The sequence below is a fragment of the Chrysemys picta genome, chromosome 11 (genome assembly GCF_011386835.1).
Source record: "Chrysemys picta bellii isolate R12L10 chromosome 11, ASM1138683v2, whole genome shotgun sequence".
NCBI classification, from domain to species: domain Eukaryota; kingdom Metazoa; phylum Chordata; order Testudines; family Emydidae; genus Chrysemys; species Chrysemys picta.
Genome location: NC_088801.1, coordinates 38,913,352 through 38,940,090, shown reverse-complemented (window position 1 = coordinate 38,940,090; position 26,739 = coordinate 38,913,352). Strand labels below are relative to the sequence as shown.

The 26,739-nt window shown below is 40.1% G+C and overlaps 1 protein-coding gene across 1 annotated transcript in view; it reads right to left on the bottom strand.

Annotated features, from left to right (window-relative positions):
- Positions 1-2,605: 2,605 nt before the first annotated feature.
- Positions 2,606-26,739, bottom strand: part of GORASP2 (golgi reassembly stacking protein 2) — a 34,432-nt gene continuing 10,298 nt past the window's right edge. Inside the window, exons 2-10 of the mRNA XM_065560782.1 lie at positions 25,413-25,493; positions 22,508-22,711; positions 17,998-18,084; positions 17,157-17,287; positions 15,951-16,083; positions 15,704-15,827; positions 14,437-14,523; positions 4,537-4,647; positions 2,606-3,635 (exon numbers count right to left, since the gene is read on the bottom strand). Of these exons, the coding sequence (XP_065416854.1) occupies positions 3,343-3,635; positions 4,537-4,647; positions 14,437-14,523; positions 15,704-15,827; positions 15,951-16,083; positions 17,157-17,287; positions 17,998-18,084; positions 22,508-22,711; positions 25,413-25,493 (1,251 nt within the window). The 3' untranslated portion in view covers positions 2,606-3,342. The remainder of the gene's footprint in view (positions 3,636-4,536; positions 4,648-14,436; positions 14,524-15,703; positions 15,828-15,950; positions 16,084-17,156; positions 17,288-17,997; positions 18,085-22,507; positions 22,712-25,412; positions 25,494-26,739) is intronic.

The following is a 26,739-nucleotide window of genomic DNA, read 5'->3' as shown; positions in this document are numbered from 1 at the left end:
GAGGTGTTGGTCAGTTCAAGCAACAGATAATTTAAAAATACGGGAGGGCACCAAATAAGTTGGGGGGGGGGGGGGGGAAGGGAGAAGAGAGGGAAACCTAAAGTGTAACAAGCAGCTTATTAAAGCTTTCACTAGCTAAGAACCCAAAGGAGGAGAAGGGAGGACAAAGAGCAATAAACCAAAACCTTGCTAAAATACAGCACTTCTCAAAGACCAGGTCAAAAAACTTACCTTGCCTATTTTTATTTCAAAAAAGTGCTAGTGGGTTATTGGAGTCTAGCAACAGTGAGCCAGGACAGTTCCCCTACTGGTCTGCTCTGCCTCTAAATTATAGCTGGTCAGAGGTTATTCATAATTCCTTAAAATGTTGTGCTAGTGGCCAGTTGGCACAGATTCAAATGTGGTTAGTTTCTGAGAAAGAACACAGACCAGTGCCTTTATTGGGCACTTCCTTGCCAGTTAAGGCAAAAGAGAAATTATACAGCACCATCTAGTGGAACAACATAGCTTTCTCTCCCTGACCCCGGGAAGGCAACAGCAAGAGATTCTACAGGTGTAACTAAAAAGGACTCCAGTTATTTTAATTGACTCACCGTACAGGAATATTTTACTCCATCTATTAAAAAGTTTGCATATGATAGGATTGGGAGTAGCTTTACGTATCAGGCCAGGAAATACCTCAGTGAGATTTTCAGCCTTCAGAGTGAGCATCCAAATTTCTACAGCTCCTTTGCAATGTAAGCAGCTGGTGCTGGAGTGGAAATGGAGACTTGGTACTCATCTTGTATGTGTATCATCTTTTAGTAGGTAATAAGTTTCTTGATCTCACCAGCAATTAAAAATAACCCCAATTCCCAGCTACTGAGCACCATAGCTCTTGCCCTGTGCTTACAGAAAAAGTGACCAGATGTAGCGTGTTGGACATCCCTGGGCATGTTGAGCAATTAGCTTTTCAAAGCTACATTAGGAGAAACGCTACCAATTCCACATTAAATATTAATCTTAGCTCTATGTATGTGACTTCTGATAAACTTTAATTGCATGATCATATGGCTTTTAGCTAATCTTCTAATACAAAGTGCCTCCCAGACAAACCACCCAACTGGTCTCCATTTCTTCTATATGCAAAATGGGACTAGTATATTGCATTTATCTAGTGCTTCAGCTGTAGAGCTCAATGTGCATTACAAATTACAAAAAAAATAAATGTATTAGCTCCAATTACACATGGAGTAACTACTCAGATACAGTCCTTTTGTGGATCCAGCTCCTATAGACTAGTTTGCTTAGTTTTTTTTAAGTCATGAATGGTGCTGTGTCCTACTGTAAAGGCACAGAAGGGAAGAACTGCAGGGATGTTCAAGTTTTCTGATCTCCCCCCAGTTTCACCCTTTGTACATATGAGTGGGGATAAGGAAAAATGTTAACTACAGCATTTCAGACAGTGTGGGAGGAGCCTCAACTTCAGTGCAAGGAGATGGAATGGGCAGTACTGCAAGTGTGCAGTAATCTTCACTACCAAAGTGGAGGAGACAGGGCAAGGTATGTCAGTTTAAGGCTTTACTTGCATCAGCTTGACAAAGGTGGCTTCCGTTTGAAAGAATTTTTCCTTGATATTTTAAAAAAATTTTGTGAGCAGATACAGTGATTAGCTCATCACACAGGGAACTATAAGCACAAGAGCTGAGATCCCAGTTCCTGCTGCAAAAGTGTGTTTGGGTGCACTTTAACACAGCTCTTAGTGAAAACACAAAAATCCACCTGGCTTGCAACCACTAAAACCCCTTCAATGCAAACTGGCAAAGGGTTTACTCTGTTGTAACAGCAACTCTTAGCAGGCCAGACAAACTCACTACACTTAGCACACTGCTTACGTGATATTGTTTATGAATAAATACTACAAAAGTCTCTAATAAAAGGTTGTCATAATGATCCTTCAGCAGGGCTCAGGGTGCATGTATTTTTTAACCTGCACTGCTAAGCGAGTTGGCATAGGTCTGAGAAGATTGTTGAGGTGGTTATGGCAGGGAGCTGGCACCCAGTTAAGCATCAGCAAGTCTTCTCTTGCTGGTGGTTGGGAAGGGTGTGATAAGGTGATTTTCAGTCCTGGGCTGCCTGATTAGATCAGACAGAGTTTCAATGCATCCTGCTCAAGTGCAAATCAGGCAAAAATATTCCCCCCGAGGCACTAAGATTGAGAACCACCTTTGAGCAATACGAATATAATACTTGTAGAAAAATGAAACTGATACACTTCATGTATGTGAAGATGCAGCTCTTGCACAATGACAAGGAGAGATTTGCACTTCAACAGTAGATGAAGCAACCCTGCTACGTTTTGTAAAGCACTTTATTGATGTAACAGAGTCAAAACAAGCCCCTTCATCCTGAGAAGCAACTGAAATGCAAGTCTGTGCCACAAAGATCATTCTGAGATGAGACTTACCCGTGCTAAATGCATCACTAGTACTAGGTCATGCCTCCCATCCTTTTGTGTGACAAAGAAACCCTACTTTCTCTAGGGTAGAGAAAAAACAAGACACTGAAAAGTGAACAGAAAGTTGTCACGTCTTACACACTGAACAAAAATATTGTGCTATTTTGGTCTCAGAATAAAATTCCAGGACTTTATTGCTGTATGTATGTTTTCCTCTGTGTAACTTATCTTACAATAGTCAAAGTGCCACCTTCTGGTTTTAAAACTGTGCAACATTTAACATTCATTTTCTTCCAAAGACCATTATACAGTGGGGGCGTAAAGCAATCCAGCAGCAGTTACAAAATGTTGCCCGACTATTTTTTCTTAAAAGTTTAAGATAAAGATCTGCATACAAGCTAAATGAAAAGATGCTCAATTGATAGATCATTCAGTAACTTTAATAAAACATTTTTAGTTGGAAGTTTTGTAATGCTAAAATTTACAACTAAAACAAAAGTAAACACTCCTCCCTATCCCCCCTCCCCCCACTGTAGCCACAAGGTTTCTATACTTGAAAAGAACAAGAAATATGGTATGTAATTGTCTCACAAACCTGCTTCATTTCTAACAGAAGCAAAAGTTGTGGAGGCTGTCAGCCTGTTAAACCTGCAAGTTGGGCAGTGGAAGTCTATTTTACTACCATGATGCTTTTTTTGGTTGTTTTAAATACCAAGCCTTTTTCTTCCCCTCCCATTCAACACACAGTATAAATCCCATTTCCTTATATTTATTTATCCTCAGTATTATTTACAGGACTCCTACGGATAAAGTACAAACTAATATGAAATTAATGGTAGTTTGCATCTTCAAATATGCATCCCGTGGCTAAATTTACCAAGACACTCCAACAGAATGATTTGAAGTTATGATGATTCTGAAGTATGTACAGCTGTGACTGCGGATGTTTTTTCATTTACTGTAGTAGATTCATTTGATCTGTCATCAACAGGAGTTGCCTTAGAAGTAGGGATAGCAGTATCCAAGGTGAGTGCAGAGGTTTGTTCTACACTTACAGTAGTGCTATGGGGAAGCAGATCTGCAGGTGGAGCAGATACCTCTGTGACCAAAGGAAATTGTGCAAGAAACTCAGGTGGCATTGAGAGAGGTGTTATTCCAGATAGATTTAGAGGTGGCAAGGAAGGAAGCGGTGGCAAACCTAGAAATTAAAAAAAAAAAAAGGCAGCAAATCACACACCACTCTACTTCTACTTTTTGAAGTTTTCCCCAGGATGCCATGTGATCAGTTTGATCTACACTAGAACTATGAGTCTGCCAAGTCTCTTGGTATCTGTTTGTTCCCCTAGCCACTATGGGATTTCTTCTGCTCCTATTGAGTTCAATAGGGATATGATCAGGACTTTTGAGCGGCAATAACTCAAATAGCTATTTTTAAAGCCAAACAATCCTCCTCAACTATATCATCAAGCATTCCTTAAAGGTTAACAATAATGGAACTTGCGTTGGCCTGTTGACATGTACAAGAGGCAACTACCAGCCTCGAGACAATGCTTTTAATGTACTTATTTGTACTACTGCCTGGATTTTTCCGGCACATCCTGAAACTGCCAATGCCCATGGAAGCCTTGTTCCACTTTTTGCTTGCTCAACGTGTATTTTTCAGTAGTTGTATTTAGTACCATAAATTTAGTATTTGACACTTATTCTAACTTCTCAATCTTCTTGGCTGGCACACAGAAAATATCAACTGTGCATTTCACTAAACCTGCCCCAAAAGCTATATACTTCCTCTAATTTTTAACACAAAGGAACATCTTTTGAAAATCTTTATGAAGCCCTAAATCTGATGGGGGTAATAAGGAAACAACATAAACCTAAGGCATAGAGGACTAGATAGGATTATTTTGAGACACATTCCTTGACTGACCAGAAGAGGTCACCAATGAGAGCACCATTTCACTCCAGCTCTGGCAACAGACTCAACCATCCTCTGCATTACTGACCCATAGAGCACAACTTGGAATTAGTAATGAATGGAAATAGTGTGGTCTAAGGTCTTCAGAAACCAGTTACTGTAATATTTACATTTGTAAACATACCAGGATGTATGATATCTGATAATCCAGCACCAGGAATGATGGGTGGTGCAGGTAAATTCAGACTGGATAGACTGGTCAGGTTAGGAAGTCCAGTTGGTAATGACATCAGACCTAAAAAACAAATACGAAAGATACAAACCTCAATTTCAAGAGCTACACGTAGCCAATTGAAAAACTGTTCCAGACAGAACTTGCATATCACTGGCTCACACTGTACTTCCAGTTGGTGGTTCTTTTTACAAATGGGAAAGTGAATAAGCCTCTCAAAATCCTGTGATGAAAGGGATTCACCTAGATGCTGTAGTAGCAAGATTTAGGGCTAGAAAAATCCCACTTCCCAGCTAATTCTATTTTTACTATCGTAGTAATAAAGCATCTTCCATAGGATAATGGAAAAGAAAGGGAAAGTTTTTTTTTAAGTGACAAATAAAAAAAGGAAAATCAAGGCTAAAACAAAAACAGGCGGAAGTGTTAGAGGAGGGCTTTAAACTAGGTTCGACGGGGACAGGTGAGCAAAGCCCACAGGTAAGTGGGGAATATGGAGACCTGGGAGATGGGTCGGAAACAAGAGAAAGCATGGGCCATAATGGCAGAGAGAAAGGAGGGTCAGGGCAAAACTGGGAGGCAAGATCAAACCAGTATCTTAGATGCCTATATACAAATGCGAGAAGTATGGGTAATAAGCAGGAAGAACTGGAAGTGCTAATAAATAAATACAACTATGACATTGTTGGCATCACTGAAACTTGGTGGGATAATACACATGATTGGAATGTTGGTGTGGATGGGTACAGCTTGCTCAGGAAGGGTAGACAGGGGAAAAAGGGAGGAGGTGTTGCCTTATATATTAAAAATGTACACACTTGGATTGAGGTGGAGACGGAAGTGTTGAGAGTCTCTGGGTTAGGCTAAAGGGGGTAAAAAACAAGGGTGATGTCATGCTAGGAGTCTACTACAGGTCACCTAACCAGGTGGAAGAGGTGGATGAGGCTTTTTTTAAACAACTAACAAAATCATCCAAAGCCCAAGATTTGGTGGTGATGGGGGACTTCAACTATCCAAATATATGTTGGGAAAATAACACAGCGGGGCACAGACTATACAACAAATTCTTGGACTGAATTGCAGACAACTTTTTATTTCAGAAGGTTGAAAAAGCTACTAGGGGGAAGCTGTTCTAGACTTGATTTTAACAAATAGGGAGGAACTCATTGAGAATTTGAAAGTAGAAGGCAGCTTCGGTGAAAGTGATCATGAAATCAGAGTTTGCAATTCTAAGGAAGGGTAGAAGGGAGTACAGCAAAATAAAGACAATGGATTTCAGGAAGGCGGATTTTGGTAAGCTCAGAGATCTGATAGGTTCCCATGGAACTCAAGACTGAGGGGAAAAACAACTGAGGAGAGTTGGCAGTTTTTCAAAGGGACACTATTAAGGGCCCAAAAGCAAGCTATACCGCTGGTTAGGAAAGATAGAAAATGTGGCAAAAGAGCACCTTGGCTTAACCACGAGATCTTGCATGATCTAAAAAATAAAAAGGAGTCATATAAAAAATGGAAACTAGGACAGATTACAAAGGATGAATATAGGCAAACAACACAGGAATGCAGGGGCAAGATTAGAAAGGCAAAGGCACAAAATGAGCTCAAACTAGTTACAGGAATAAAGGGAAACGAAGATTTTTTATCAATACATTAGAAGCAAGAGGAAGACCAAAGACAGGGTAGGCCCACTGCTCAGTGAAGAGGGAGAAACAGTAACAGGAAACTTGGAAATGGCAGAGATGCTTAATGACTTCTTTGTTTCGGTCTTCACCGAGAAGTCTGAAGGAATGCCTAACATAGTGAATGCTAATGGGAAGGGGGTAGGTTTAGCAGATAAAATAAGAAAAGAACAAGTTAAAAATCACTTAGCAAAGTTAGATGCCTGACAAAATGCTTCCTAGAATACTCAGGGAGCTAATAGAGGAGGTATCTGAGCCTCTAGCTATTATCTTTGGAAAATCATGGGAGACGGGAGAGATTCCAGAAGACTGGAAAAGGGCAAATATACTGCTCATCTATAAAAAGGGAAATAAAAACAACCCAGGAAACTACAGACCAGTTAGTTTAACTTCTGTGCCAGGGAAGATAACTGAGCAAGTAATTAAGGAAATCATCTGCAAACACTTGGAAAGTGGTAAGGTGATAGGGAATAGCCAGCATGGATTTGTAAAGAACAAATCATGTCAAACCAATCTGAGAGCTTTCTTTGATAGGATAACGAGCCTTGTGAATAAGGGAGAAGCTGTGGATGTGGTATACCTAGACTTTAGTAAGGCATTTGATACGGTCTCGCATGATATTCTTATCGATAAACTAGGCAAATACAATTTAGATGGGGCTACTATAAGGTGGGTGCATAACTGGCTGGATAACCGTATTCCGAGAATTGTTATTAATGGTTCCCAATCCTCCTGGAAAGGCATAACAAGTGGGGTTCCGCAGGGGTCTGTTTTGGGACCGGCTCTGTTCAATATCTTCATTAACAACTTAGATATTGGCATAGAAAGTACGCTTATTAAGTTTGCAGATGATACCAAACTGGGAGGGATTGCAACTGCTTTGGAGGACAGGGTCATATTCAAAATGATCTGGACAAATAGGAGAAATGGTCTGAGGTAAACAGGATGAAGTTTAACAAAGACAAATGCAAAGTGCTCCACTTAGGAAGGAAAAATCAGTTTCACACATACAGGATGGGAAAAGACTGTCTAGGAAGGAGTATGGCAGAAAGGGATCCAAGGGTTATAGTGGACCACAAGCTAAATATGAGTCAACAGTGTGATGCTGTTGCAAAAAAAGCAAACATGATTCTGGGATGTATTAACAGGTGTGTTGTGAGCAAGACAAGTCATTCTTCCGCTCTACTCTGCGCTGGTAAGGCCTCAACTGGAGTATTGTGTCCAGTTCTGGGCACCGCATTTCAAGAAAGATGTGGAGAAATTGGAGAGGGTCCAGAGAAGAGCAACAAGAATGATTAAAGGTCTTGAGAACATGACCTATGGAGGAAGGCTGAAAGAACTGGGTTTGTTTAGTTTGGAAAAGAGAAGACTGAGAGGGGACATGATAGCAGTTTTCAGGTATTTAAAAGGGTGTCATAAGGAGGAGGGAGAAAACTTGTTCACCTTAGCCTCTAAGGATAGAACAAGAAGCAATGGGCTTAAACTGCAGCAAGGGAGGTTTAGGTTGGACATTAGGAAAAAGTTCCTAACTGTCAGGGTGGTTAAACACTGGAATAAATTGCCTAGGGAGGTTGTGGAATCTCCATCTCTGGAGATATTTAAGAGTAGGTTGGATAAATGTCTATCAGGGATGGTCTAGACAGTATTTGGTCCTGCCATGAGGGCAGGGGACTGGACTCGATGACCTCTCGAGGTCCCTTCCAGTCCTAGAATCTATGAATCTATAAACACAAATAGAAAAGGCTATGGTTAAGGACAAAAAATATACAGAAATAAGGGCAAGTTTTAAAGTAATTTTCAAAGTTAGGCAAGGGCTATAAAATGCAATACACGTGTGGAATTAAGATGGCATGTGCTTGCCATCATTCTGCCTGCCAACAGGTATATCCTGTTTTGTCCTCCACTTTCCTTTTTTTTTTAAAATGGATCCTCTATGGTGCAAGGACTACCTCTTTCTTCTTAAGTGTGTACACAGGGTTTAGGTTAATGAGGACTAATCCTGAAATAACCCTTTTGTGTCAACATTAATAGAATACTGTAAGATAAGATCCAACAAAAAAGTTATTTATTTAAAAACAAAACACAGATTCAAAAACAGAACCAGCCCAATAAGTAGTTATAATTAATAAGTAGGTCAGCAGTAAAATAATAGCAGACTGATTCACAAAGAAAGCTTGTCTTTAGACTGAAAGCTAAGACTAATGTAAATATTTATCTGGGAAACTCAACTGTACACAGAAGCCCACCTTTAGCTACTATAAAGGCTTTAAACATCTTTGATTTACAGTTTCACTACTACAGGTATAGAAGTAGTGAACCGTTTTCCTGGGGATTTCAAAACCACATTCATATTGCCCAGAGTTGGCAGGGAAATGTTCACACTTTAATGAAAAGTGAACTTTTAGTGGTTTGACATTTTAACGTTGTGGTATAGGAATTTAGAATTTCCTGACATTACCACTGCACACACATACTTAGCTTTACTGTATTTTCTTCCCACACTGGCAAATCTGCCTCCAAGAGTTTTGGGTTAATTTTTTAAAAACTTTACTACATTTCCAATATTTCAGTTGTATTAGCATGCAAAGTACGTTAAGTAATCCTATGTATCCTGTACCATTTAATAGGGAATATATTGAGAAATTCTACATAAGACTTGCATTGTCTGTCAAACCTACAATAGAATGATTTTGGCACCTGAGGAGTCAGTGTTCCATTAATCTCAGTGAATAAAACATTACTTTATTCACAGGGTACGTAGCAACAGTTTCCACATCAGTCTAAAATAATACATTATGGAACCTGAGCTAGTAAGCCTGTGCAATATAGGAACTCTCAATACTTTAGAGATAATGGAATCATCACTAAACATTTTATGGCAGATTGACAATGCCATCTTTTAGCAAAATTTAATAGGCTATTATCTAAACTGCTGTTCGTAACTTTAAACTGATCTAAATGCAAAAATAGTTGGCTATCACCCATTGTTCTAGATAGCTTATCATAGATTATCAATATGCAGAGTATTAATATGAATATTAAATTAATCCAGTTTAAATATATATATATATGTAACTTTAGTCTAACCATACATACTGTGTTGCAAAATAGTGCAGTTAATGTGTCAAACATATCTGACACCTAAACCAGTGGAACATAGGCACAGGAGAGCTCTTAAACCCACCCCATATATTTGCTTCTCTCCAAAAAGGAGAACCCCGCTGGGCTATAGGGTAGCTGTCTCCTTCCTGGGCAAGGGCCTCTGCTCTTCCCCTTTTCCCTGAAATGTAGCTAAGACAGTCATGCAGCACTGTTTGTTGTGGGGAGAAATGAAGTCTGCTGAGAACAGTTTCCAGCTCCACTAGCTATTCAGTGGCCATCTAAATACACAAGGGAAGTAGAACCCTCAGTTTTTGGGTCTTGCAGGAACTAGTCCTGCAGACCTACAAGATGTACTGAGAGTTGACCAAAAAGATTAGGGGCTGAAAGATTGATTCAAATATTAAGAATTAAATGTATATAGGTTAATTAAGTGATAGCTGAAGTATAGTGTGATTTTAGTCTAAAAATATTTGAAGGATATAAATATCAAGGAGAGAGAGAGAGAGAGAGAAAGAAAGAATCATTTAGTTGGGACATGAGGTATAAATTAAGGAGAAGAAATTAAGATAGGTATCCTTTCCTGATATCTCCTAAATTTTTTTCCTGGCAGTGAGCTCTATTAGGCTGTGAAAATCCCATTGCTTGAGACTAGACTGGACAATACACTACCAGATATACATTAGGAATTAATCCTTCATTAGCAGGGGATGGACTAAATGACTTAGCAATGAACCTCTATTTATTTCCATGTTCTTTCTTGTATTGCATACACATTCAAATAGGCATAGCTATTTTTACATCAAGATGGCCTCCAGATCTATGCCTTGTGTGTGTGTGTGTGTGCGCGCGCGCGCGCTTATGGGGACAAAATCAGAAAGGCCAAGGCCCAAAATGAGTTGTATCTAGCAAAGAACAATAAGGCAATAAGATGTTCTACAAATGCATTAGGAGTAAGAAGGACAAAGGAAAGTGTAGGTCCAATGACATCAATAAGGCTGAGGTATTAAATATCTATTTTGCTTCAGTCTTCACAAAAGAAGTTTAAGCTTCTGGTTACAATTATGTAATATTAACAACAAGAAGGAAGGAGAACAAATCAGAATAGGGAAAAAACAAGTTATACAATATTTAGATGTATTCAAGTTGCCTGGGCTTGATGAAATTCACCCTAGTGTACCTAAGGAACTAGTTGACGCCATCATGGAGTCCGTAGCAATTATCTTTGAGAACTCCTGGAAGACAGGTGAAGTCCCAGAGGGCTGGAGAAGGGCAAATAGTACCTATCTTTAAAAAGGGGGAACAAAGAGGGCCTGGAGAATTAGACTAATCCACTTAGCTTCGATATTTGGAAAGATAATAGAACCAATTGTTAATCAATTTATGAGAACCTAGAGGATAATAGAGTGATAAGTAATAGCCTACATGGATTTGTCAACAAATCATGCTAAACCAATCTGATTTCCTTCTTTGACAGGGTTGTTGGCCTAGTGGGTGGGAGGAAGCAGTGAATGGGATATCTTGATTTTTAGTAAGGGTTCTGACCCAGTTCCACAAGATACTAAAGCAAACTAAAGAAAAGTGACTTAGATTAAATTGCTATAAGGCAGGTGCACAATTGTTTGGAAAAAAATATTAAAAAGTATTTGTCAATGGTTTATTATCAAATTGGGAGGATATATCTAGTGGATTCCTGCAGAGCCCTATCCTAGGTTCAGTACTATTTAATATTTTCATCAATTGGATAATGGGTGGGTGATATGCTTATAAAAATTTGTGGCTGACAGTATAATAATTCAAAATAACCTTGATAAACTGGAGAACTGGTCTGAAATCATCAAGATGAAATTCAATAAAGTGGTACACTTAAAAAAAATCAAATGTACAAATACAAAATTGGGAATAACTGTCGAGGCAGTAATATTGCAGAAAAAGGATCTGGGGGATTATAGTGGATTGCAAATTGAATGAGCCAACACCATGTTGCAGTTGCAAAAAACGGCTAATATTCTAGGGTGTATTAACAGAGGTGGAGTATAGGAGGTAATTGTCCCGCACTGCTCAGTACTGGGGAGGCCTCAGCTGGAGTACTGAATCCAGTTTTGGAGGCCACACTAAAAAAGATGTAGACAAATTTGAGAGTCCAGAGGACAGCAACAAAAATGATACAAGGTTAAGAAAACCTGACGGAAGAGGAAAGGGTTTAAAAAACAAAATACTGGGCTTGTTAAGTCTTGAGAAAAGAAGTGGAGGCCTGATAAGTCTTCCAATATGTTTAAGGGATGCTATAAAGATAATGATCAATTGTTCTGTATGTCCACTGAAAACAGTACGAGTAGAAAGGGCTTAATCTGCCACAGGTAGGTTTACGGTAGATGTTAGAAAGTTTTTTCTAACTGTAAGGATAGTTTAAGGTTTAAACACTGGAACAGGTTACTAAGGAAGGTTGTGGAATCCCCATCACTGGAGATTTTTAAGAACAGGTTAGACAAAACACTATCAGGGATGGTTTTAGTATACTTGGTCCTGCGTCAGTGCAGAGTAGGGTGACCAGACGTCCCGATTTTATCGGGACCGTCCCGATTTTATCGGGACCGTCCCGATATTTCCTTGTTTGTCCCGCGTCCCGACCGACGTGCGGTCGGGACAACCGGACAAACAAGGAAATGCCCCGAGCCTCGAGCCCGGAAGTGCTCGCGCCCCCCCCCCCCCCCCCGCCCCGACTCCGCCCCCTCCTCCCCCGATTGGCTCCCTCCCCGAATCCCCGCCTCTTCCCCGGGCTCACCATTCCCCCTCCCTCCGCAAGTGCTGGAGGGAGGCCCGGGAGACTCAGAGGCAGCGCGGGGCCGGGGTGAGTAACAGTCCGGCCTGGCCCAGTGCAGGCAGGACTCGGGTGGTTGGGAGAGGAGGGGGGCGGCCCGCGGGGCCAGGCGACGGGGGAGGAAGCGGCCATGGCGCTCGGCGGCTCTGGCGCCCCCGAACCCCCCGAGCCGGGGCCTGCAGCAGCGCGTACGCTGGGCCCAGCCCCTGGCTAGGCACGTCTGGGCTGCCCAGCTAGTGCTATCGCGCGGTGGCCCCGGGGCGGAGGCATCGGCAGCCCAGCCCCGTTCGTTCCCCTGCGGGACGGGGGGGCTGGGGCCTGCTGCCCCCACTCCGGGGCCGCCGCGGGATAGCACTAGCTGGGCAGCAGCCCAGACGCGCCTGGCCAGGGGCTGGGCGCAGCGTGCGCGCTGCTGGGTCCCCGCAGCAGGCCCCGGCTCGGGGGGTTCGGGGGCGCCAGAGCCGCAGCCGCGGAGCGCCATGGCGGCTTCCTCCCCCGCGGCAGTGGGAGCTGCAGCAGCGGCTGCTCCCGAGTCCCGCTGCCCGGGGGGACAACAACAGCCGCCGCCTGGCCCCGCGGGCCGCCCCCCTCCTCTCCTTACCACCCGACTGAGTCCTGCCTGCTCGGGACCAGGCCGGACTCTTACTCACCCCGGCCCCGCGCTTCCCATGAGTCTCCCGGGCCTCCCTCCAGCACTTGCGGAGGAAGTTTTTTTTTTTTGGCCCCGCCCCCCCCCTCACGTCACCCCCCCCCCCCCCCCCCCCGCGTCCCGATATTTGTCTTTGGTGATCTGGTCACCCTAGTGCAGAGGGATGGACTAGGCGACCTCTCGAGGTCCCTTCCAGTCCTACATTTCTGTGATTCTGTATGTTTCATCCCTAACCAATTTCATATTCATGTGCTTGTATAGGCCTTAAGATCTCAGTTCCACTGTAACTTAATATGCATTAAGTACATTTCAGACCACAGAAATTTAGTGATGGGTTGGTTACATTTTACTTTTACTCCTAATGTCAAACTGCAGTTAAAAAAAAAAAAAATAGGATGAACTCCTGACCCCACTGAACTCAATGGCAAAACTCATTTGTTTCAACAAGGCTAGGATTTCATCAACATTTATTGTAAATACAATTGTTCTCTGAAAATGCAGATACTACCAAATTGGGGGATTTTCAGGTATTTGAGAGTCCAGTCCCAGTTTGCCAACCCACTACTCCCTCTTTATTTAGATTACGCCTCAAAACACTGTTCCACAGTGACACAGAGTGCTAGGTACAAAGGCCTGAGTCAGCACTCTTCACAGCAGCCCCAATTAGGCAAAGCCTAATTTGTGGGCCTGGCAGGGCAGAAAGGCCAATTAAGCTATTAGGCAAGAGCCCACAACTAGGCACAGGAAGGAAGAGCACAGGGGGGAAGCAGGCAGTAAGAGGGAGAGAGAGATTGCGCTTCTCTGGTTGGGAAAGGTCTTATGTATGCTGTGAGGGTGGTGGGATGCAACTGTCTATAAACTGCACAGGGTATTGAACCAGCAAAAAGGTCTCTGCATAATTTGTGGACTGAGACAAAGGCAGGACCAAGGCAGCCCTTTTACACACAGTTCTAGAGAGTCAACATTTAAAAAACTTAATTGAAACATCAAATTGAGCACATGTACCTTGTCCTCCCTCATCCCCTCTCTTCCCTACTGGATGTCAGCCTCATTGGTCACATCATGTCTAAAATTTGATTGTATGATGTTCAAGGCAAAGGCCATACAATCCCCCCCCTCCCTCCATTATGGGTCTAGCACAATTATAAGCGCAGAAGTAAAAATCTAAGTGAACAGCAAGTATGGTTTATCTAGATATAGAAATGTAGGGCTGGAAGGGACATCAAGACATCATTTCATCCATCCACTCATGCTGAGGGACGACCAAGTAAACCTAGATCATCCCTGACAGGTGTTTGTCTAACTTGTCCTTAAAACCTCCAATGACAGAAATTCCACAACCTCCCTGGGTACCCTATTCCAGTACTTAACTATCCTTAGAACAGCATTACACCTTAATGCTGTTAGAACACATTATGACAATGAAAGGGACAAATTACTCCTATATTCCAGTTAGACAAAATGACAGAAACTGACATAAAATGGATAAACAATTTTCTTAAGAATGGGGCCAAAAAATACAAACCACCTCTTTCTCCCCATCATTCTATACTATCTTGAATTATTTTGTTTCTAAAACGTTTGAGCTTGCTCAAATTTTCACTACTCACCTGGTAATGTAGTTGCTGGGTTAACTGGTGGCACTGAACTGAGGGACTGATTTATTTGTTGTGGCAATAATGGTACTGTTGGGACACCTAATGAAAGATACATGAAAGTATATACCATCATTTCAAATATGTCCAAGTATGCAACATTCCAACCCGCTTCCTCACACAGTATCTCTAAGAAGAGCTTATAGGTAGGGCCCTACCAAATTCATGGTCATAGGATTTAAAAAATCATAAAATTTCATGATTTCAGCTATTTAAATCTTAAATTTCACAGTATTGGGGGGGGGGGGGGGACGGACCTGTGGTACTGCTACCCTTACTTCTGCGCTGCACTGTCTTCAGAGCTGGGCAGCTGAAGAGTAGTGGCTGCTGGCTGGGATCCCAGCTCTGAAGGCAGAGCTGCCACCAGCAGCAGTGCAGAAGTAAGGATGGCATGGTACAGTATTGCCACACTTACTTCTGCACTGCTGCTGGCAGGGCGATGCCTTCAGAGCTGGGTACCCGGCCAACAGCCGCCACTCTGGCCATCCAGCTCTGAAGGCAACACAGAAGTAAGGGTGGCAATACCATGACCCCCATGAAACTCACTTTTAAGTTAGGACCCTCAATTTGAGAAACGTTGGTCTCCCCTGTGAAATCTGTATAGTATAAGGTAAAAGCGCACAAGACCAGATTTCATGGTCCGTGATGTTTTTTTTTTCATAGCCATGAATTAGAGGGATTCAGTGTTTCTGCATTAGCATTTTATACCATGTTTATAAGGTTTTACTATGAGTAATTTTGAACCCTGGTGTTAGCAGGTTTGGAGACACTCACCTTACAGTGTGGGAGGGATAGTTCAGTGGTTTGAGCATTGCCCTGTTAAACCCAGGGTTGTGAGTTCAATCCTTGAGGGGGCCACTTAGGGATCTGGGGCAAAATCAGTACTTGGTCCTGCTAGTGAAGGCAGGGGGCTGGACTCGATGACCTTTCAAGGTCCCTTCCAGTTCTAGGAGATAGGACATCTCCATGTTATTTATTTATTTATTTACAGTGAAAGTACATTTTACCATTGGGCTATGATGTGAAATATACTAAGCCCTATTTTTTGGGAAATGGTTTTGGGAGACGCAAAGGGAAGAAGTTTACTCTGGAAATCATATGCATAGTATGGTATACAAACATGTTTTCTCTTTGTGAAGTTAACTGACAAATCCATTTTTCTGAATTACAGAAGTCAATAAATTATGAATGCATTTCACAAGTGAGGTTTTTTAATACATACCTGTACTGAGAACACTACTGACTGTCGTAGGGGTTGAACTAATGGACAGTCCTGACAGACCCTGTTCAATTCCTGTTGTTCCAGGCGGTAATGTGGATGGGGGATTAACTGAAGACAGTTGAACCTTACAAAAATGAGAAGTTAGTGTTAACAGTTTTTTGTTTCACTGGAATCCACAAAAATGAAAAATGTTAATTGTACTTTCACAGTTATGATTTTATCAAGCACAAAAGAGATTACAACTTACCTCTGTAAATCCATCTTTGAGTGGACTGATGGGTGCACTATGCAATTGCCCAGGGAGAGAAATTTTCTTTCCCTCTTCAAATGGACGTGTAGGTATCCGATGTAAATACCCATAGCCAATACCACATCCTAGGCTTTTAAAATATGAACATTTAAAGGTTAGACAGAGACAGACCAGTTTGACCTTGGTACATGCATAAGTCACCATCACCATGCACCCTACACTAAACAAACAGCACAGAACAACCTTGCCTAACATGAAAAGGACTCAGTTCTTGGATTCCCCAAAAACACAAGAACTGTGTCTTGAACTACAGCGAGACACAGAAGTGTGTCCACCAATAGAGCTGCAGGCACTCAGCAACCACAGGACAGTTCCCCCTACAGTATTTTTTTTCCAAGGGCTTCCTTTGTGTAACCCAGTTTTAAGTGAAAACTAATGAGGCTTCTATAACTTCCTTTGGGGGATTGGTTTACAACATACCATAAGCAAACAGCTATTAGAAAACATAGCCAATTACCTGCAAATGGCTCAAGATGTCATAATAAATCTCAAGATAGAATAAAACCTTGTAAATCACTATGTGCCCACTGTTATAGGGAAAAGTACTAGAGTGCACACAGTCATTTTTCTGAGGAGAGAAACACTCTCACTAGTAGATTATACTTATTACTTTGAACCTCTATAGCTTCTTTCAACCACTAATATCACTACACAACACCACAGGTGTTCAAAAGATTTAAAAACTATTAGAAACATAGCTAAGCCTGAACCACACCCTTGTAAAATAGATTTACAGATGGGGAAATAAGGTACAGAACTTAGTTACCTGCCCAAAATCAGAGTAAGTCAGAGATACAGCTGAAAATACAACCCAGGTACATCAGCTGCAGTCTTCTGTTCTAGACACTATATGCTTTAGCATACTATACAGTATCAAGATTTCAAGTCTAATGCACTAAGCATTCATAAAGTTTTATAAACTTTTAAACGAGCTAATGTGAGTAACTACAAAAAACATGGACCCTCTTACAAACTAATTTGTAGGTAAATCACCACTGCACAGTTTCTTATTAACGGTAATACTCTTTGCGGCAGGAATTACCTTTTCCTCTGTTTCTACAGCATCAAGCATAGCGGGGACCTAATCCTGAATGGGCTAGGTGCTGCTGCAAAACTACTATTTGGTATGTTGAATTAGCTTACCTGCCTTCTCCACCCCATGCAGAATTGGGGGTAATAATCACCTCTCGACAATTATCCGTGTCTGTGTTGTACACATAAAGTTTTAATGGTTTTCCTTCGTGTGTCTCAATAAGAGAGAACAGATCTTCAGACTGAAAAAAATAGGAACATTGCAAATTGGTTAATTTTTTTAAAGAGGATTTTAATTGTAGAATCTAAAAAACCATGGAAATTAGTATCTCTCAGGCTCCAATGCAGAACTAGCAGAGCCTGGCACCTCTGAGGTATTTATTGCAGGACTGTGTGTGTGTGTGTGTGTGTGTGTGTGTGTGTGTGTGTGTGTGTGTGTGTGTGTGTGTGTGTGTGTGTGTGTGTGTGTGTGTGTGTGTGTGTGTGTGTGTGTGTGTGTGTGTGTGTGTGTGTGTGTGTGTGTGTGTGTGTGTGTGTGTGTGAAAATAAAATTTTAATATACTCCACAGATAAAATAGTTTATCTATATTTTCAGACTGAAAAACTGAGTAGACAAACTACTACATTTGGGATGATAACTTAGATTTCAAATCAAAATTAAAAAATGAAAATTTAAATCATATTTTACTAGTTTAAATTCCTAATAAATATTTCAAATTGTTTTTAAAAAGTTAAAACTAATCCCATCTTATTATATGAAGGCATTTTAAACAGCATTTTTTAACTCTAAAGTTATATTTGTGTACTCAGAAATGTAGACTTGCTGTGCCAGAGCTCCTTCAACTAAGTGGCAAAGAACTTCAATTAGCAGAGGACACTGAGAAAGTTGGGGTTAATATTAATATTGCTCTGGTACTCTGCTTCTTATAAATGAAATTCGAAGTTATATTACCTCATTCATGACAGTATCTGCTCCAATGACATAGTCACTATGTGGTCTAAGACCTGCTAGTGCAGCCGGAGAATTTGATTCGACTTCCTAGTTTCAAGATATAAAATTACAGAAGTTAAATATCCTCAAAGTATTAGCAAACACAGTAATAAGCCCCTTCCCAAACTTTGAGTTTAAAGGAATTAACACACACAAAATGTAAAATGTTCCAAATACTTATTCTACACTTAGTCCCATTTTAAAAGATACTGTAAGATATTCAAAATTCCTACTACAACAGTACATATACAAATATAAGATTTGATAAGATATCCCACAGAAATGTGGATCTCTGTTTTGTCACTATTTTCCCCTGCCACACACATGCTTTGACTCCAGTCTTCAAGCTGGAGGATGTGGTGGAGAGACCTCAATATTTATGCAAAAATTAGTATTAATTATAATGTAGTCTTACAATGTTAGGTCATCACAAACTAGATTGCACCTTTATTGAATTTTAGGATGTAGCTACAACTATGTTATACTATCGGGGGTAGCAGTGTTGGTTTGTATCCACAAAAACAACGAGAAGTCCGGTGGCACCTTAAAGGCTAACAGATTTATTTGGGCATAAGCTTTCGTGGGTAAAAAACCCACTTCTTCAGATGCATGGAGTGAAAATTACAGATGCAGGTATTATTATACTGACACATGAAGAGAAGGGAGTTACCTTACCAGTGTTGACAGGGCCAATTCAATCAGGATAGATGTAGTCCACACCCAATAATTGATGAGGTGTCAATGCCAGGAGAGGGAAAGTTGCTTTTGTAGTGAGTAAGCTACTCCCCGTCCTTATTCAAGCCCAAATTAACGGTGTTAAATTTGAAGTAAAAAACAGACTTCAAAGAGAAACGGCAGAACTAAAATTCATTTGTTAATTTAACACCATTAATATGGGCTTGAATAGGGTCTGGAAGTGGCTGGCTCACTACAAAAGCAACTTTCCCTCTCCTGGTATTTTCACTCCATACATCTGAAGAAGTGGATTTTTTTACCCACGAAAGCTTATGCCCAAATAAGCCTGTTAGTCTTTAAGGTGCCACCGGACTCCTCATTGTTTTATGGATACAGACTAACTCGCCTACCCCCTGATACTTGTCTCCTAGCATTGACACTTCCTCATCAATTATTGGGAATGGACTACATCCACCCTGATTGAATTGGCCCCCCTCATTGTTTTTATGTTATACTATGATACTTGGGACAGGTATTTGTAGCTGATGGTATGGGCCCCCTTTTGAGGGCCTGAAACACCAATTGCACCACCCCCTCCTTGCTCCACTGTTTATGATACTTGAGAAAACGTTACTGGATACAAGCCAAATGAGAGAACTTGTTTATGACCCTTGGACTGCAGCCTGACAGTCTGGTCTATTTGCCTTTGTTTTATGAATTGAAGGATGTGTATAGGTGTCAAATAGTAGTTGTGTGTTGTATGGAATTTTCCACAGGCAACTTTGAATTCAAGTAGTAATTGTTGCAACTAGGAAAAACACCATTTACTTGAATAGGCAAACCTTACCATAGAGCAGGATACTTCTTTCGTATAAATCATCAATGGGCAAAGAAAGTTTTATCCCTAACGACATTTCTTGCAAATAGTTGGTCCTGACTTCAAAATGGTGTTAAGAGCAAAAAACAAAAAGGTCGTGAATAGGGATGTGTTATCCCAGTCATAAACTAGGAGTAAAGTGGGTTTCTTTCATAAACACACTAACATCTTCATTTTTCAAATGTAAAAGAACATTTATGGTTGGGAAATATTTTACAGAAAATGTTACTTATAACACATTTCCACTCAAAAATAAAAAAATCTTGTAATTCTTTAGATGATTAGAGTGCACGAGCCTCTTTCAGATGTATATTCACAAATATTTTCTCTAAAGTAAGCATCTAATGTCATAACTTCCTAATGCAATTGTTATGTGAATAGGAAATGGTTACACACCAACACAGCAAGGTCAATTAATGCTTAATTACCTATCTAAGAAACTATTTTAAAATAGAAATTTATATTGATGCAGTATTTCAGCAACTCCTCACCAAACAAGAATCACCTCTTCAAAGATTGTGAAAAAAGGACAGTAACTTAGTAACTCTTCTAGTTTGAGGACAAGGTGGAAGAGGTGATATCTTTTATTAGACCGACTGCCGCTGGTGGAAGAGATAAGCTTTTGAGCTTACACAGAACCAGACCCGAAGAAGAGCTCTGTGTAATCTCGAAATGTTAAGACCATTTTAAAAGCTTTTTAAGACCAGGCGCATTGAACTTTTTAAAAACAGAATTTAAATTCCTGTTGAACCCTAATGAAATCTCAGAAATAGAATTAAAAAAATAAATAAAACCTCTAACATGAAAGGTTATCTAAGAGATTCCTGCCACAAAAAAACCACAAGCACTTAGAAGTGTGCTACACATTCATTAAAGGGACTGAATGTTCAGGAGCTGAGGGTGTCAACAAAACCAACTCATGAAGCCATTGAGTCCAACCCAGTTCTAAAAAGATGCACCTTGGCCTCCAGTAAAGCTATGACAGGAGAAGGGTATAAAACTCTTCTCTGCTCTCATCTAAAACGCACACATTCAAACACCTTGTCTCTACAAGCAAACTGCCACAAACCTAACAAGAACAAAAGAGAAGCCTCAAGAAAAGGAAGTCAATGACAACATCCCCAAGACTTCAACAAGGAAGTTAAAGCACTGCCCAAATAGTTAGATTTAAAACTCCTGTAAGGATTTGATTGAGATATTGAAATGCTATTGTCACTTAAGACATTAACAATTTCTCCTGCAAGCCCCATAGTTTAGACCATGTATTTCAGGACAGGAGCTAAATGTTGGTAAATAGAGATACAGAGTTTTAAATTTTGATTTAAGATTAATATTCGTTAGTTGTCCTGTATTAAGGCAGCTCCTTAAAATAGCTTCTTCGAAGCAAGAGATTTAAAAACTTTGACTTCCTAGAGTTTGGTTAAAATTGCTTACTTAACCTAAAATGATTTATAAATTGGCAATCAATAACCAGACAGGAAGCAATTGCCCTTAAGAACATTATTTTGCCATTTATAAAATGTTTTAGTAATGTAAAAATATACCAAGACTGGACTCCCAATAATTTTGGGACATAATATGGTGGTCTTTTAGTGCTGAAAGTGGCAGTATAGACAGTCTTAGTTTAAAGCTTTCCATGAAGAGATAACAGAAATGACTGTTTCACATTCATGTTTCTTTTCCTTTCTTTAATAAAATAATGGTATAGTAGATCACAACTTTTATATCAGTCAACAATGTGATACAGTTGTGAAGAAAGCTAATACCCTAAGATGCATTAATAGGAATGTCACATTTAAGATACAGGAAATAACTGTCCTGATCTACAAAGCACTCGTGAGGACTCAAATGGAGTACTGTGTTCAGTTTGGGCACCACTCTAAGGATATGAACGAACTGGAGGAGAGGTATAAAATTATAAAATAAAGATTAGGAAACCTGAGCTATGAAGAAAGGTTAAAAATGCTGGGCATGTTTAGTCTTGAGAAAAGGAGACTGAGGGGGGACCTGATAACTGTCTTCAAATATGTTAAGGGCTATTATAAAGAAGATGTTGATCAACTGTTTTCCAGAATCACTTAAGGACAGACAAAAAAGTAGTAATTGGATCAACCTGCAGTAAGGGAGATGTAGGTAAGATATTAGGAAAATCTAAGGCTGTGTCTACACTGCCACTTTCAGTGCTAAAATTTTTGTCATTCAGGGGTGTGAAAAAACATACCCTGAGCAACAAAAGTTTTAGTGCTGAAAAACACCAGTATAGACAGCACTTTATCACCGGGAGCGATAAAGGTACCACCGCTCGTTCAGGGTGGGTTTTGTTTTGTTTTTTAATTGCCAGAGAGCTCTCCCCCAGCGATAAAGCGTGTCTACACTGCCCATGTCACAGCGCTGCCACAGCCATGCTGTAACATGGGTAGTGTAGACATACCCTAATTGTAAGGATAGTTAAGTACTGGAATAAGTCAGCAATGGGAGGTTGTGGAATCCCTGTCATTGGAGGTTTTTAAAAGCAGGTTAGACAAACGCCTATCAGGGATGGTCTAGGTATATTTGGTCCTGCCTAAGTCCAGGGGGATTGATGAGATGACATCTGGAAGTCCCTTCCGGTCCTACATTTCTGATTCTGTGACTTTGCTTACTTGTAATTGCGGTGACTACTAAGGTATGCAGAAGAACCCCTGTGACTAAAAGAGTGGGAGCCACATCCCTAAGTTGGCCTACCATTTCTTGTTTCTCTAGACAACCTTTTTTAGTAATCTTGGAGATAAATTACTTGGCACTGAATAGCTAGCCTTCCCACTCCACAGGTGCATGTTTGTTATTTATTTTCAGCTAAAAATTAACAATAAATGCAATATGATAAGTTGTAGGCCATGACTTTTTACAGTAGAGAAGCCTTTAAAAGATTGTACATACCAATACATGCCAGACATTTTCGTTGGCTCCATCGAAACTGCAGAAACGAATACTCACTCCCAGCAGGCCCTGTCCACCCCACATATTACTGGGAGTTACTGATGTTTCTCTCAGTTCCAGCGTTTTGCTACTGTACACTTGCATTTTTACAGGCTTTTCAACATTTGCTTTCAACAGATCCTTGAGTGTGTCATTGTCTTTATTCTGAAAGTACACATACAAATTACTTTGGTTTATAGTGTTTAACAAAAGAAGTGTTCAATTTTATAGCACCAAGTTTGCATTTCAAAGGTCATACAGAGAACACTAGGATTAGGAAGAATTTATTGGATTTCTCTACAGTGGCTTTCATATTAAATTTTTTCAATTCCTCAGAGTTTCCTATCAAGTAATTTCCTTAGCTTCTATATTCACAGTAAGAAATATACCTAAAGTTTTGTCTTGATTTTTACACACACAAATCACCCAAACATAAGCAATTCAACATTAAGGAAATTAATTCTTTGTGCTTTAATGTGGTAGGAATCTAGCATTGGTAAGCAATGCTTTGTCTTATGCAGTACATAAACATAACATGGTAAGTAATTATTAAGCCTCCAATCACTTTGTATACAAAAGTCTTTAACTGTAGGGTTACTTTTTGTTTGCTCCAGAAGTGCAGAGAGAGTTTCTTCTGGACTTGTGAAAGTAAGCAAGCTTTCACAATAGACATTTTCTAGATAGACTAATGTTCCTATAGGATAGTGATATTCAGAGTGAGGCTTTCAAGCCACAAGTGGCTTTTTAATGGTGTCTCCTGTGGCTTTTTGCAGCACATGATATTAAAACACTGATTTAATTATTAACCAATCAGAATGTTTTACTGTTATTAACAAATGTAGTTAATAAAATAATACTTGGTCAGTCATTTTGCTGTGAGAATAATTATATATAATTGCATTTATAATATATATGTTCTCACAGCATAAGTATTTATATATAAATAAAAACTATTTCCCCATCATACTGTTTAAATATGAATATATATAGCATAATAAATTAAACAAATTCACATTACTGTGACTCTTTTGGGTAATGTGGATTGCTAATTTGGCTCCTAAACCACTTAGGTCTGAGTATTGCTGCTATAGGATCTGAAACAGTCCAAGTAATCTTACATTAATTTGTTTATTCAAAAACCATACAGAACACACTACTGAGCCCAAATCTAGTTCCAAATTTTAGCTCTTATTTAGTTGCAAAATAAAAGCACTGGAATCCAAAATGACTTGGCTTAAAACAAATGTTTTTAAAGGTTTGGGGAAAAGAGTTGTTCCATAACTAACAACAGGGTATTGCAAATAGCAATTCAATAGCCAAAAGCTACCCCTTCCAGATGTAAGCAATAATCCAAATATGCAAAGTAACTATTCCAGACATTTAGTTCAAGGCTGTAAAATGTTTACATTTACAATACAATGTTAGCATATGGTGTTCCTTTGCAAAAACAAGCCTTATGGTTCAGAAAACTTTCTGAATTATATTTCCAGTTTACTTTGACTTCAAGTGCCTATTTTCTTTGCTTGCATTGGACCTACATAGAATGCAACCAGAACTGCACTTTGATCAAAGAAGCTCCTTGTTATTTCCCCCATAGGCTTAGAAGTCTTCTGCGCTGAAAAACCTGTGTAGATGCAGTTACACTATCCTGCATTACAAACCTTGGAAGATGTGGCTCTACTAAGGCTGCCCTCTCTCTCCTTTTAGAAGTTCTGATCTTCAATCACCTGCTATTTCAAAGTCAGAGAGAAGCACCTGTGCAGTTTTTCTTTAGTTATGGCAGCAGCATCAAAACAGTGCACAAGATTCACTTCAGCGATTGCAGAATGCATGCGATCTTTCATGTGGAAAGTTCCATTTACCCAGCGTGTCCCACAGGACCTGTTACCCTCTCTGGCAAGTGGCCTGTACCACATGGGAGGTGCCAGGATCAAATTACAGATCTGAAAAAGTGAGTTCAGGTACACCAAGTATTCTTATTTCCCCCCTAGTTAAACTCTAGCTCTGGCAGAGTTTGAGGAGTCTTGGTGAGATGTAGCCAGGCCTTCCTCTTCCACCCTGCCAAAATCCAGTGCCAGACAGACTCTAATGTATGTTTCACCTATTCTCCTCTCTACAGAAGATTCAGGATCTGTTAAAATGGGAAGGGACCCTGCCCTCGGGGGGGGGGGGGGGGGGGAGGGGAGAGAGAGAGAGAGAGAGAGAGAGAGCTTGGATCACTGAATTCTCCTTCATTCCTGTTCGATAATATTTGCATGTCAAGATACCAAAGTTCAGCAGCTTTGATCAGAGTGGATAAAAATCAGTGTTTTCCAAAAAATAGTTAAAAAAATATATAAATCATAAAATGGTGATTGGAAAAATCTAACATACTAAAATGTACAATTAATAGGAATGTGAAAATAATAAGCTATATAGTTGTTTAAATAAATGTATATTGTTATTATACACCCTCCCCGGTATCACAAAGATGTACCAAATCTAGTGTAAAGGCTCTATTTAGCTGTAAATGAACAATGTTTCAAAGGTTATGTCAATCAACAAGAATGCACCTTTTGTTAGAAAATAACTGAAGTACAAATAGATGATTAAATGGATAATTTAGATGGAGGCTTTCTACTTAGCGATTTAAATCGATCCACCCTGGTTTTGATCAAGACAAATGCTGTTCTCCAGTTTAAGTTTTGCTGAAAGTCAAGCTCCTGGGTAAGTGACTCAAGACTAACTTTTTAAATATTTAGATTTGCCAATTTAGATAAAACAATTCAAGTAAAATATGAACTCAAAGATTAGCAAAAACAGATTCTCACAACAAAAACTTATTGTTTACATGCAACTAGACTGCTACAATATGCAATGAACTTACCAATCTCGAACCGTTAATAGAAACAATAAAATCAAAGAAAGGCTCCAGTCCAGCCCTATGTCCTGGTGAATTTTCTTGTACCTATCAAAAAAGTTATAATAGAAGGGGATTTAGTGGAAAAATTACAATTCTATGGGTATTAAAATTAAATATCTTGCAACGCTGGCTACAAAAATGCCATGCAAATGCCTGTTCTCCCTTTCAGGGTGACATTGTAAACAAGAAGCGGGCAGCATTATCTCCTGCAAATGTAAACAAACTTGTTTGTCTGAGTGATTGGCTGAACAAGAAGTAGGACTGAGTGAACTTATAGGCTCTAAAGTTTTACATTGTTTTATTTGAGTGCATTTTTTCTATATAATGCTACATTTGTAAATTCAATGTTCATGATAAAGAGATTGCACTGCAGTACTTGTATTAGATTAATTGAAAAATACTATTTTTTTCTTTTTTAGTGCAAATATTTGTAATAAAAATAAATAAAGTGAGCACTGTACACTTTGTATTCTGTGTTCTAATTGAAATCAATATATTTGAATATGTAGAAAACATACAAAAATATTTAAGTAAATGGTATTTCTATTATTGATTAATCGTGCGATTAATCACAATTAATGTTTTTAATTGCTTGACAGCCCTAGTTTTAATAGTTTATAATATAACCTATGGGTCTCGCTTTAGGGAAGTAAAAATACTAATTCAGGGACTCCCTGCAACATTCCACTGCCTCCCTCATGCACCCCCCATAGTATACCAGGGACACTGAATGACCTTCTATTCCCCCAACATACCAGGGTTCCCATTCTCCTACCTTGTTAGGGGTTCCATGTTTCCCTCATACCAGGGTGATGGGTCTCCCATACTCTTCCCCCTCCCCCCCAGTAGTTCTGGGTCTCCCATGCCAATAGCTCTGCATACCCTTCACTGCACTCCATACCAGAGGACCCCAATCTCCCCCTGCCAGGAGCTGTGTAGCCCCTCATTCCCCCATGGCTACCATTCCCTCCTCCTCCATACCAGGGTCGTCTCCCATTCTCCCTACAACCAGGGATTCTGAGTACCTCCCAGTTCTTCTTCCCCCCATGCCAGGGGCTTTGGGTGCACTCCCATTCTCCACTTCCTCTAGTCTCATATTTTGTCCTCTCTTTCAGGATGTCAACTTTTTAAAAACTATTGGGAGGATCAGCAGAGATGATACTGGGGGTGATTGTGGTGGGGGTAATTATGCAGGAACGTGGTAATGGCTGTCAGCAGCCAGTTCTTTGATCTACAGACAATTACAGAGGTATTTGAAATGGCTGCCATTAATAACCAGATGCCAGAGGCT